At 43.3% G+C, this 12,984-nt stretch overlaps 1 protein-coding gene across 4 annotated transcripts in view; it reads right to left on the bottom strand.

Annotated features, from left to right (window-relative positions):
* Positions 1–868: 868 nt before the first annotated feature.
* Positions 869–12,984, bottom strand: part of LOC124048026 — a 39,243-nt gene continuing 27,127 nt past the window's right edge. For 2 of the 4 annotated variants that reach the window (XM_046368383.1, XM_046368385.1), the window contains 2 exons: positions 2,744–2,956; positions 869–1,386 (listed from right to left, as the gene is read on the bottom strand). In XM_046368383.1, the coding sequence (XP_046224339.1) occupies positions 1,013–1,386; positions 2,744–2,956 (587 nt within the window). In that variant the 3' untranslated portion in view covers positions 869–1,012. Of the gene's footprint in view, positions 1,387–2,743; positions 2,957–12,984 lie in introns of those variants that run through there. The other 2 variants (XM_046368384.1, XM_046368386.1) reach the window with 2 other exon arrangements.

The following is a 12,984-nucleotide window of genomic DNA, read 5'->3' as shown; positions in this document are numbered from 1 at the left end:
AATCATTTATCAAGGGTGTCAATCATTTATCAAGGTGTCAATCATGTATCAATGTGTCAATCATGTATCAATGTGTCAATCATTTATCAAGGTGTCAATCATGTCAGGGCCCACTATTATCCAGGACATACAGCTTGTTTTACCTGTATTTTTACAGGTAAACATCCAGGGGGCCCCAACCTCCAGGGAGCCACCAACCTCCAGCGGGCCCCAACTTCGAGGGGGCCCTAACCTCCAGGGAGCCACCGAACTCCAGCGGGCCTCAACTTCCAGGGGGCCCCAACCTCCAGGGGGCCCCAACCTCCAGGGAGCCACCAACCTCCAGGGGGCCCTAACCTCCAGGGGGCCCCAACCTCCAGGGAGCCACCAACCTCCAGGGGGCCCTAACCTCCAGGGGGCCCCAACCCAAAAATAAATAATAATATGAACAGGATATAAGCAATGGTGAATCGCAGGAAATCAGCTTTAAAACTGCCAGATAATATACAAGGCAGTAAAAACACAGCAGTCCACATTATACAAAACTCAGGTCAACCAACAGAAGGATGATTGTCTTAATAAGATATCAAATCTATCACCATGCAGTGCAGAAATCTCACACAGGCATCCTAAACTACCAGCACACACGCATGGTTCAAACAAATAGATTAGCTACTGTATGTAGCAGGTGTCATTTAATGAGCACCACACATTAATACACAAAGCCTGCATGGTTTCCAATCCTTATTGAGTAAAAATACAGAGTACAGCAGCCCTCACATAGCAAACTCGAGGTCAGAGTTCAGACGTGCCACTATGATGTTAACTTGACTCCGTTATAACTCAGCTGTCGGGCAAGAAAGGACTGTAAAAGTAAATAAGGACTTCATAAAATATCAAATCAAATTTTATTTGTCACATGTGCCGAATACAACAGTGAAATGCTTTCTTACAAGCCCTTAACCAACGATGATGCAGTTTTAAGAAAATACCAAAAGAAAGGTAAGAAATATGTGATTGATTTATAACAGCTTCAGTCTTTCTTCCCAAAGAACTTGTTGAAGACAGACTTCTTGCGTGGCGGAGGCAGACTGGTGCAGGACCTCAGAGATGGTTCCTGGTCGTGGTGGTACATTGCTTGGTGCTGGTGAAGCTGCCTTCTTGTAGTAGAGTCCTGGTGATATGAGTTGTGCTGCCATCCATCCAGGAGGGGGCGCTGTGGGTCAGTGTGACTGGTGATAGATGGACCACTACCATCACAACTGAGAGTGGGAGAAGCGGCAGACTGCTTGTCTCCTATAATCATAGTCACGGAGTAGTTTGACCCACAGTCCAGACCCACTGATCCGTAGTCCCGGCCTCTGCCTCCTGGGGGCAGCAACGCTGGTTTAATATTCTGGTACCTTGCTGAGAGAGAAGAACATGTGCATAAATACCAGACAGGTTCTTTTTTCCATTCATGGCCGAGCATAGTTAAAGGTGCTCAGGTCTGAGAGAGCTATTGGGCTGAGCAGTGAGTGAGGCTGAGGGGAACTGGGTGGGTAGTGATCATGGGGTGGTCAGTGTGTTAAACTAGGTGGGTAGTGATAGTGGGGTGGTCAGTGTGTTAAACTAGGTGGGTAGTGATAGTGGGGTGGTCAATGTGTTAAACTAGGTGGGTAGTGATAGTGGAGTGGTCAGTGTGTTAAACTAGGTGGGTAGTGATAGTGGGGTGGTCAGTGTGTTAAACTAGGTGGGTAGTGATAGTGGGGTGGTCAGTGTGTTAAACTAGGTGGGTAGTGATAGTGGGGTGGTCAGTGTGTTAAACTAGGTGGGTAGTGATAGTGGGGTGGTCAGTCAGTGTGTTAAACTAGGTGGGTAGTGATAGTGGGGTGGTCAGTGTGTTAAACTAGGTGGGTAGTGATAGTGGGGTGGTCAGTGTGTTAAACTAGGTGGGTAGTGATAGTGGGGTGGTCAGTGTGTTAAACTAGGTGGGTAGTGATAGTGGGGTGGTCAGTGTGTTAAACTAGGTGGGTAGTGATAGTGGGGTGGTCAGTGTGTTAAACTAGGTGGGTAGTGATAGTGGGGTGGTCAGTGTGTTAAACTAGGTGGGTAGTGATAGTGGGGTGGTCAGTGTGTTAAACTAGGTGGGTAGTGATAGTGGGGTGGTCAGTGTGTTAAACTAGGTGGGTAGTGATAGTGGTGTGGTCAGTGTGTTAAACTAGGTGGGTAGTGATAGTGGAGTGGTCAGTGTGTTAAACTAGGTGGGTAGTGATAGTGGGGTGGTCAGTGTGTTAAACTAGGTGGGTAGTGATAGTGGAGTGGTCAGTGTGTTAAACTAGGTGGGTAGTGATAGTGGGGTGGTCAGTGTGTTAAACTAGGTGGGTAGTGATAGTGGGGTGGTCAGTGTGTTAAACTAGGTGGGTAGTGATAGTGGGGTGGTCAGTGTGTTAAACTAGGTGGGTAGTGATAGTGGTGTGGTCAGTGTGTTAAACTAGGTGGGTAGTGATAGTGGAGTGGTCAGTGTGTTAAACTAGGTGGGTAGTGATAGTGGGGTGGTCAGTGTGTTAAACTAGGTGGGTAGTGATAGTGGAGTGGTCAGTGTGTTAAACTAGGTGGGTAGTGATAGTGGGGTGGTCAGTGTGTTAAACTAGGTGGGTAGTGATAGTGGAGTGGTCAGTGTGTTAAACTAGGTGGGTAGTGATAGTGGGGTGGTCAGGTATTAGGTGGCAGGTATTAGTGAGGTGAGGGGAACTTGCATTAGTGTCTGTGATGTGTTACTTACCTGAGGTAAATGAGTGACTCTTGTTCACTTGACTGAGCCAGTCCTGACCACCTCTATAGACAGAGGAGGAAGGAGGAGAGACAGAGGAGTGGAGGGAGAATGGAGGGATGGAGGAGGAGTTGTGGAGGGAGAAAGGAGAAATGGAGGAGTGCAAGGAGGGAGGACTGTTCTCCCTGTATCTACCACACAGTCTCAGGGAGTCATAGTTATCTTCTAGAGAGAGTGGGAGATAGAGAGAGACAGAGGGGGGAGAGAGAGAGAGAGACAGAGGGGGAGAGAGAGAGAGAGACAGAGGGGGAGAGAGAGAGAGAGACAGGGGGATAGAGAGAGAGAGACAGGGGGATAGGGAGAGAGAGAGACAGGGGGATAGAGAGAGAGAGACAGGGGGGGATAGAGAGAGAGAGACAGGGGGGATAGAGAGAGAGAGAGACAGGGGGGATAGAGAGAGAGACAGGGGGGGATAGAGAGAGAGAGACAGGGGGATAGAGAGAGAGAGACAGAGGGGGGAGAGAGAGAGAGAGACAGGGGGAGAGAGAGAGAGAGAGACAGGGGGATAGAGAGAGAGAGACAGAGGGGGAGAGAGAGAGACAGAGGGGGAGAGAGAGAGACAGAGGGGGAGAGAGAGAGACAGAGGGGGGAGAGAGAGAGACAGAGGGGGAGAGAGAGAGAGAGGGGGAGAGAGAGAGGAGAGAGAGAGGGGGAGAGAGAGAGGGGGGATAGAGAGAGAGAGACACAGGGGGGATAGAGAGAGAGAGAGACAGGGGGGATAGAGAGACAGGGGGATAGAGAGAGAGACAGGGGGGATAGAGAGAGAGACAGAGGGGGGAGAGAGAGAGAGACAGAGGGGGAGAGAGAGAGAGACAGGGGGGATAGAGAGAGAGAGACAGGGGGATAGAGAGAGAGAGACAGGGGGATAGAGAGAGAGACAGGGGGGAGAGAGAGAGAGAGACAGGGGATAGAGAGAGAGAGACAGGGGGGATAGAGAGAGAGAGAGACAGGGGGATGGGGGAGAGAAAAGGAGAGCGATCGGAGAGAGACGGGAGAGGGAGAGAGGAGGGGGTGCGAGACAGAGGGAGGAGGGGGGAGGGGGAACAGGCGAGAGAGACAGGAGAGTGAGAGGGTACGAGACAGAGGGAGGAGAGGGGGAGGGGGGAACAGGCGAGAGAGATTGGGGGAGGGAGCGAGACAGAGAGGAGAGAGACAAAGAGGGGAGAGGAGAGGGAGGGGGAGGAGAGAAAATTCAAATGTTGTCACCATTTGTAATGAAGCCACAAAACATCCCTGCAATTCAAAGCAGTGGAAACCCAAGAGCTGAACCCTGAAAAGAGTCCTGCATGTCAGCTATCAAACAGAGACAGATCCTGACCAAGCTCAGCGACCACCAATTGGCTAAAAAGGGAGACACAAAAAGACATGGCTAACCAAAGAGGAGCGTCTTTGTGGTCACTGCTACACAGGGGATAACATTTTAAAACGAAATGTTAAAATTCAGCTAGGGCGAGAGCCCCCCTCATATGGACACATTGATACACCATGATCCATTGGAGCCTACAGACATGAGAGCATAGAACTCAGAGATAACCTATAGACCATTGTAGCAGTAGGTCTATAACTCAGAGATAACCTATAGACCAATGTAGCAGTAGGTCTATAACTCAGAGATAACCTATAGACCAATGTAGCAGTATGTCTATAACTCAGAGATAACCTATAGACCAATGTAGCAGTAGGTCTATAACTCAGAGATAACCTATAGACCAATGTAGCAGTAGGTCTATAACTCAGAGATAACCTATAGACCAATGTAGCAGTAGGTCTATAACTCAGAGATAACCTATAGACCAATGTAGCAGTAGGTCTATAACTCAGAGATAACATATAGACCAATGTAGCAGTAGGTCTATAACTCAGAGATAACCTATAGACCAATGTAGCAGTAGGTCTATAACTCAGAGATAACATATAGACCAATGTAGCAGTAGGTCTATAACTCAGAGATAACATATAGACCAATGTAGCAGTAGGTCTATAACTCAGAGATAACCTATAGACCAATGTAGCAGTAGGTCTATAACTCAGAGACAACCTATAGACCAATGTAGCAGTAGGTCTATAACTCAGAGATAACATATAGACCAATGTAGCAGTAGGTCTAACTTCCATCGTTAACCTAAAATAGACCAATGTAGCAGACAGGTCAAAAACTCAAAAATATCCTATAGAAAATTCTGGTTCCAATATTCATCTATCTTCTCCACCTGTCTGTCTCCCTTTCTAACGGTCTTGACCTCTTGCTAGTGAAGTGCAACATTGTATCAAATCATCGACTGGATCTGCCCAGAAGCTGTTGCTAGCGACAATCCAACGTAGTATCAAATCATCGATATCCTGTTGCTAGACAATCCAATGTTGTATCAAATCATCGACTGGATCTGCCCAGAAGCTGTTGCTAGCGAACTTCCAACGTTGTATCAAATCATCGACTGGATCTGCCCAGAAGCTGTTGCTAAACAATCTAACGTTGTATCAAATCATCGACTGGATCTGCCCAGAAGCTGTTGCTAGCGACAATCCAACGTTGTATCAAATCATCGACTGTATCTGCCCAGAAGCTGTTGCTATCGACAATCCAACGTTGTATCAAATCATCGACTGGATCTGCCCAGAAGCTGTTGCTAGCGAACTTCCAACGTTGTATCAAATCATCGACTGGATCTGCCCAGAAGCTGTTGCTAGCGACAATCCAACGTTGTATCAAATCATCGACTGGATCTGCCCAGAAGCTGTTGCTAGCGACAATCCAACGTTGTATCAAATCATCGACTGGATCTGCCCAGAAGCTGTTGCTAGCGACAATCCAACGTTGTATCAAATCATCGACTGGATCTGCCCAGAAGCTGTTGCTAGCGACAATCCAACGTTGTATCAAATCATCGACTGGATCTGCCCAGAAGCTGTTGCTAGCGACAATCCAACGTTGTATCAAATCATCGACTGGATCTGCCCAGAAGCTGTTGCTAGCGACAATCCAACGTTGTATCAAATCATCGACTGGATCTGCCCAGAAGCTGTTGCTAGCGACAATCCAACGTTGTATCAAATCATCGACTGGATCTGCCCAGAAGCTGTTGCTAGCGACAATCCAACGTTGTATCAAATCATCGACTGGATCTGCCCAGAAGCTGTTGCTAGCGACAATCCAACGTTGTATCAAATCATCGACTGGATCTGCCCAGAAGCTGTTGCTAGCGACAATCCAACGTTGTATCAAATCATCGACTGGATCTGCCCAGAAGCTGTTGCTAGCGACAATCCAACGTTGTATCAAATCATCGACTGGATCTGCCCAGAAGCTGTTGCTAGCGACAATCCAACGTTGTATCAAATCATCGACTGGATCTGCCCAGAAGCTGTTGCTAGCGACAATCCAACGTTGTATCAAATCATCGACTGGATCTGCCCAGAAGCTGTTGCTAGCGACAATCCAACGTTGTATCAAAAATCAGCTGACTGGATCTGCCCAGAAGCTGTTGCTAGCGAATCCAACGTTGTATCAAATCCGACTGGATCTGCCCGTTGCTATCAAATCCAACGTTGTATCAAATCATCGACTGGATCTGCCCAGAAGCTGTTGCTCATCAATCTGTTGTATCAAATCATTGACTGGATCTGCCCAGAAGCTGTTGCTAGCGACAATCCAACGTTGTATCAAATCATCGACTGGATCTGCCCAGAAGCTGTTGCTAGCGAACTTCCAACGTTGTATCAAATCATCGACTGGATCTGCCCAGAAGCTGTTGCTAGCGAACTTCCAACGTTGTATCAAATCATCGACTGGATCTGCCCAGAAGCTGTTGCTAGCGACAATCCAACGTTGTATCAAATCATCGACTGGATCTGCCCAGAAGCTGTTGCTAGCGACAATCCAACGTTGTATCAAATCATCGACTGGATCTGCTCAGAAGCTGTTGCTAGCGACAATCCAACGTTGTATCAACGAGCCTGTTTCCGGGCCCTCAGATTCCTGGAGCTGTTTTTTATGACGTTTCTGTGTGGTCACAAGTGGTCTGCGTTTGTGAGGTTGGTTCTACGTACTGCCAAATTCTCTAAAATGACATTGGAGGCGGCTTATGGTAGAGAAATTAACATTCAATTCTCTGGTGGATATTCGTGCAGTCAGCATGCCAATTGCATGCTACCTCAACTTGAGACATCTGTGGCATTGTGTTGTGTGACAAAACTACACATTTTAGAGTGGCCTTTTATTGTCCCCAACATAAGGTGCACCTGTGTAATTATCATACTGTTTAATCAGATTCTTCATATGCCACACCTGTCAGGAGGATGGATTATCAAAGGAGAAATGCTCACTAAAAGGGATGTAAACACATTTGTGCACAAAATGAGAAACAACATTTTATAGAAATAAGCTTTTTGTGTGGAACATTTCTGGGATCTTTTATTCCAGCTCATGAAACCTGGGACCAACACTTTACATGTTCCGTTTATATTTTTGGTCAGTAGACACACACATACACTACCAGTCAAAAGTTTGGACACCTACTCATTCCAGGGTTTTACTTTATTTGTTACTATTTTCTACATTGTAGAATAATAGTGAAGACGTCAAAACTATGAAATAACACATATGGAATCATGTAGTAACCCAAATATATTTTATTTTTGAGATTCTTCAAAGTAGCCACCCTTTGCCTTGATGACAGCTTTGCACACACTTGGCATTCTCTCAACCAACTTCATGAGGTAATCACCTGGAATGCATTTCATTTAACAGGTGTGCCTTGTTAAAAGTTAATTTGTGGAATTTCTTTCCTTCTTAATGCGTTTGAGCCAATCAGTTGTGTTGTGACAAGGTAGGGGTGGTATACAGAAGATAGTCCTATTTGGTAAAAGACCATATTATGGCAAGAACGACCATCATTACTTTAAGACATGAAGGTCAGTCAATCTGCAAAATTTCAAGAACTCAAGTGCAGTCGCAAAAACCATCAAGTGCTATGATGAAACTGGCTCTTATGAGGCCCGCCACCAGAAAGGACCCAGAGTTGCAGAGAATACGTTCATTAGAGTTCCATCCTCAGAAATTGCAGCCCAAATAAATGCTTCACAGAGTTCAAGTAATAGACACATCTCAACATCAACTGTTTAGAGGAGACTGTGTGAATCAGGCCTTCATGGTTGAATTTCTGCAAAGAAACCACTACTAAAGGACACCAATAAGAAGAAGAGACTTGCTGGGCCAAGAAACACGATGTCATGACTGTCCAGTAGAATCCAAATAGTTCAGATCAGGTTTGTAATGATCAATCAGACCTCCTCTCACCCGTAGAGGGGGAAGGAAAGAACTAGAGGGGATTAACAACTCACGTCCTGTTGTAAATCAGGGGACAAGATCCAGGCCTGCCCTCTCCAAATTCACCAAAGGAATGTGCTTTTTCTCCACAGACCTTTTCCTGCAGAAACTCTAACACGTTCAAAAGCAACTACTGGAACTATATTTCTAACATAGAAGGTGGGAAATGGTCAGAGGTCATCTATAGAACACTAATGTCATTTTGTTTGTTATTTTGTGATGTCGTTAAAAATATTATAAAGGAAATACTGTAACCTGGAAAGTATACCCACTACATATATGAGGTTTCCATACTATGCATTGTGAATATAATATGAACAATTTTGAGTTTTTTTTAAAAAAGGGATGTTTTCCACAACTTTGTACAGTGAGCAGTCACCGCCCCGAGAACGTGTCACCCTGCCAGAACCACCCCTTTCAAGCAAAAGACCATGTTAGACCATAAATGCTGCAGCTGCTTGTTTAAGTGGTTTGAACTTTGACTCTCAACACGAGGTGGAAACGATAAACTCACCTCCAGGACAATCTCTGGTACAGCTGATTAGCTGTCCTAAATAAAGTATCTTCGAAAGCAAATTTAAGTAGGACCATCCTGTTAGTCTGCTCAAACCATCTTGTTACGCGACGCTCGTCACCACATCGAACCAATGCTAGCCTATCTTCAAAGAAGCATCTTCAAGAGCGAATTGGAAGGAAAATCAACTTTAGAGTTCTGTTCAGGCCTTCACAACAAGTCACCGAATACCAGAAGACTTATTGGAACCATTTCGGACAATCAGAGACTTACAAGCGTACCGCAAAAAGGCCCAGCCCCCTTTCTAAGACTACCCTGTTCACAGAGAGACCCGCTGCGGACCAAGGCATTTCATGTGAATACATTCATCATTTCTTACTCAAAGCGGGTTGCAGTTTGTAACCTGTATAAGTATATAGTGACAGTGGCCAGCTGTCTACACAGTTCTGATAAGTTACTGCTGTTCAATCAGACCATAGGAACATGGCAGTAGCTGTCACTGAGTGCTTCTCTGAGTCCACCTAGTGGTAACTTCTATACCTGCACCTTCTCCATTTGACAGGACATCAAACAGGTATTCTACGAAGCAGTGGTTCCCAAAATTTTTATCCCTGGCACACGTTGATGTGATGTGACATTCTGCGTCACACCTAAAAAAGGCCTAATCATTTATTTTGGTGGTAATGACCTCCATCTCCATCTCAGCTCATCCATACTGCATACAATCCATTTTCTGTGCATTTTTTATTTATTTATTTAAATAGGGTTTATGTTGAAATTGTCATAGTATGTATGTCACGATGGATGGGGCGGCAGGGTAGCCTAGTGGTTAGAGTGTTGGACAAGTAACCAAAAGGTTGCAAGTTCGAATCCCCGAGCTGACAAGGTACAAATCTGTTGTTCTGCCCCTGAACAGGCAGTTAACCCACTGTTCCTAGGCTGTCATTGAAAATAATAATTTGTTCTTAAATGACTTGCCTGGTTAAATAAAGGTAAAATAAAATGGTTAATTTGTGTGTACTTTAATTAAGATCTTTTAATTTTAATTAAGATCTTCCCATGAATCTGTGCCAGAAAGAAGAAAATGTAGCTCCTGTAAAATCGATTTTAACGGGTTGGGAGACAGACGACCTGTGTTCTGCATTGTAAAGGTGTGACTACGGACACTAACGGGTTGGGAGACAGACGACCTGTGTTCTGCATTGTAAAGGTGTGACTACGGACACTAACGGGTTGGGAGACAGACGACCTGTGTTCTGCATTGTAAAGGTGTGACTACGGACACTAACGGGTTGGGAGACAGACGACCTGTGTTCTGCATTGTAAAGGTGTGACTACGGACACTAACGGGTTGGGAGACAGACGACCTGTGTTCTGCATTGTAAAGGTGTGACTACGGACACTAACGGGTTAGGAGACAGACGACCTGTGTTCTGCATTGTAAAGGTGTGACTACGGACACTAACGGGATGGGAGACAGACGACCTGTATTCTGCATTGTAAAGGTGTGACTACGGATACAAAGCCATGCTCCGTTAGTTTCTATAGCAGAGGCTGTGGTATCGCTAAGCCCAGAGCCACATCTGAATAAAGAACTGATTTATTCTATCTTGTCCATGCTACTGGTTTTCACAGACAACGTAAAGTGACTAAGAAGACTGCTGGTGATGCGCACCCCTCAGGTGATACATGTAACAACAGCCTGAGCACACTGGACTGGAAACAACGATACAGATGGAACCATGTGTAACCATGTAATGTATTATCTGACTAACACTAGTGCTCCCAAGTCAACATTACATGTCCACAGGTCACCATTATAAGTGAGTGTTCCATTTTTTAAAAACTGATTAGGAAACGTTTAACAGCAAACCTGTACACTAGTAGAGTGATAGTGTTTTAGAGTACCAGAATACCAGTAGTATAGTGATAGTATATAGGAGTACCAGAATAGCAGTAATATAGTGTATTAGAGTACCCATATACCAATAGTATAGTGTATTAGAGTACCAGTATACCAGTAGTATAGTGTATTAGAGTACCAGAATACCAGTAGTATAGTGTATTAGAGTAACAGAATACCAGTAGTATAGTGTATTAGAGTAACAGAATACCAGTAGTATAGGGATAGTATATAGGAGTACCAGAATACCAGTAATATAGTGTATTAGAGTACCAAAATACCAGTAGTATAGTGTATTAGAGTGCCAGAATACCAGTAGTATAGTGATAGTATATAGGAGTACCAGAATACCAGTAATATAGTGTATTAGAGTACCAGAATACCAGTAGTATAGTGTATTAGAGTACCAGTATACCAGTAGTATAGTGTATTAGAGTACCAGTAGTATAGTGATAGTGTATTAGAGTACCAGTTTACCAGTAGTATAGTGTATTAGAGTACCAGTATACCAGTAGTATAGTGATAGTATATAGGAGTACCAGAATACCAGTAGTATAGTGTATTAGAGTACCAGAATACCAGTAGTATAGTGTATTAGAGTACCAGAATACCAGTAGTATAGTGTATTAGAGTACCAGTAGTATAGTGATAGTGTATTAGAGTACCCATATTCCAGTAGTATAGTGTATTAGAGTACCAGAATACCAGTAGTATAGTGTATTAGAGTACCAGAATACCAGTAGTATAGTGATAGTATATAGGAGTACCAGAATACCAGTAGTATAGTGTATTAGAGTACCAGAATACCAGTAGTATAGTGTATTAGAGTACCAGAATACCAGTAGTATAGTGTATTAGAGTACCAGTATACCAGTAATATAGTGATAGTGTATAGGAGTACCAGAATACCAGTAGTATAGTGATAGTATATAGGAGTACCAGAATACCAGTAGTATAGTGTATTAGAGTACCAGAATACCAGTAGTATAGTGTATTAGAGTACCAGAATACCAGTAGTATAGTGTATTAGAGTACCAGTATACCAGTAGTATAGTGTATTAGAGTACCAGAACACCAGTAGTATAGTGTTTTAGAGTACCAGTATACCAGTAGTATAGTGATAGTATATAGGAGTACCAGAATACCAGTAGTATAGTGATAGTATATGGGAATAGCAGAATACCAGTAGTATAGTGTATTAGAGCACCAGTATACCAGTAGTATAGTGTTTTAGAGTACCAGTATACCAGTAGTATAGTGATAGCATATAGGAGTACCAGTATACAAGTAGTATAGTGTATTAGAGTACCAGAATGGCAGTAGTATAGTGATAGTATATAGGAGTACCAGTATACCAGTAGTATAGTGTATTAGAGTACCAGTATACCAGTAGTATAGTGATTGTATATTAGAGTACCAGTAGTATAGTGTATTAGAGTACCCATATTCCAGTAGTATAGTGATAGTATATAGGAGTACCACTATACCAGTAGTATAGTGTATTAGAGTACCAGAATACCAGTAGTATAGTGTATTAGAGTACCAGTATACCAGTAGTATAGTGATTGTATATTAGAGTACCAGTATACCAGTAGTATAGTGTATTAGAGTACCCATATTCCAGTAGTATAGTGATAGTATATAGGAGTACCAGTATACCAGTAGTATAGTGTATTAGAGTACCCATATTCCAGTAGTATAGTGATAGTATATAGGAGTACCAGAATACCAGTAGTATAGTGTATTAGAGTACCCATATTCCAGTAGTATAGTGATAGTATATAGCAGTACCAGTATACCAGTAGTATAGTGTATTCGAGTACCCATATTCCAGTAGTATAGTGATTGTATATTAGAGTACCAGTATACCAGTAGTATAGTGTATTAGAGTAACCATATTCCAGTAGTATAGTGATAGTATATAGGAGTACCAGTATACCAGTAGTATAGTGTATTAGAGTACCCATATTCCAGTAGTATAGTGATAGTATATATTAGTACCAGTATACCAGTAGTATAGTGTATTAGAGTACCCATATTCCAGTAGTATAGTGATAGTATATAGGAATACCAGAATACCAGTAGTATAGTGTATTAGAGTACCCATATTCCAGTAGTATAGTGATAGTATATAGGAATACCAGAATACCAGTAGTATAGTGTATTAGAGTAACAGAATACCAGTAGTATAGTGATAGTATATAGGAGTACCAGTATACCAGTAGTATAGTGTATTAGAGTACCCATATTCCAGTATTATAGTGATTGTATATTAGAGTACCAGTATACCAGTAGTATAGTGTATTAGAGTACCCATATTCCAGTAGTATAGTGATAGTATATAGGAATACCAGAATACCAGCAGTATAGTGTATTAGAGTACCAGAATACCAGTAGTATAGTGTATTAGAGTACCCATATAGCAGTAGTATAGTGTATTAGAGTACCAG

This window comes from Oncorhynchus gorbuscha, linkage group LG11 (assembly GCF_021184085.1).
Source record: "Oncorhynchus gorbuscha isolate QuinsamMale2020 ecotype Even-year linkage group LG11, OgorEven_v1.0, whole genome shotgun sequence".
Lineage (NCBI taxonomy): Eukaryota > Metazoa > Chordata > Actinopteri > Salmoniformes > Salmonidae > Oncorhynchus > Oncorhynchus gorbuscha.
Note: the sequence above shows the minus strand (reverse complement) of the source record. Positions and strands in the feature narration are given on the sequence as shown.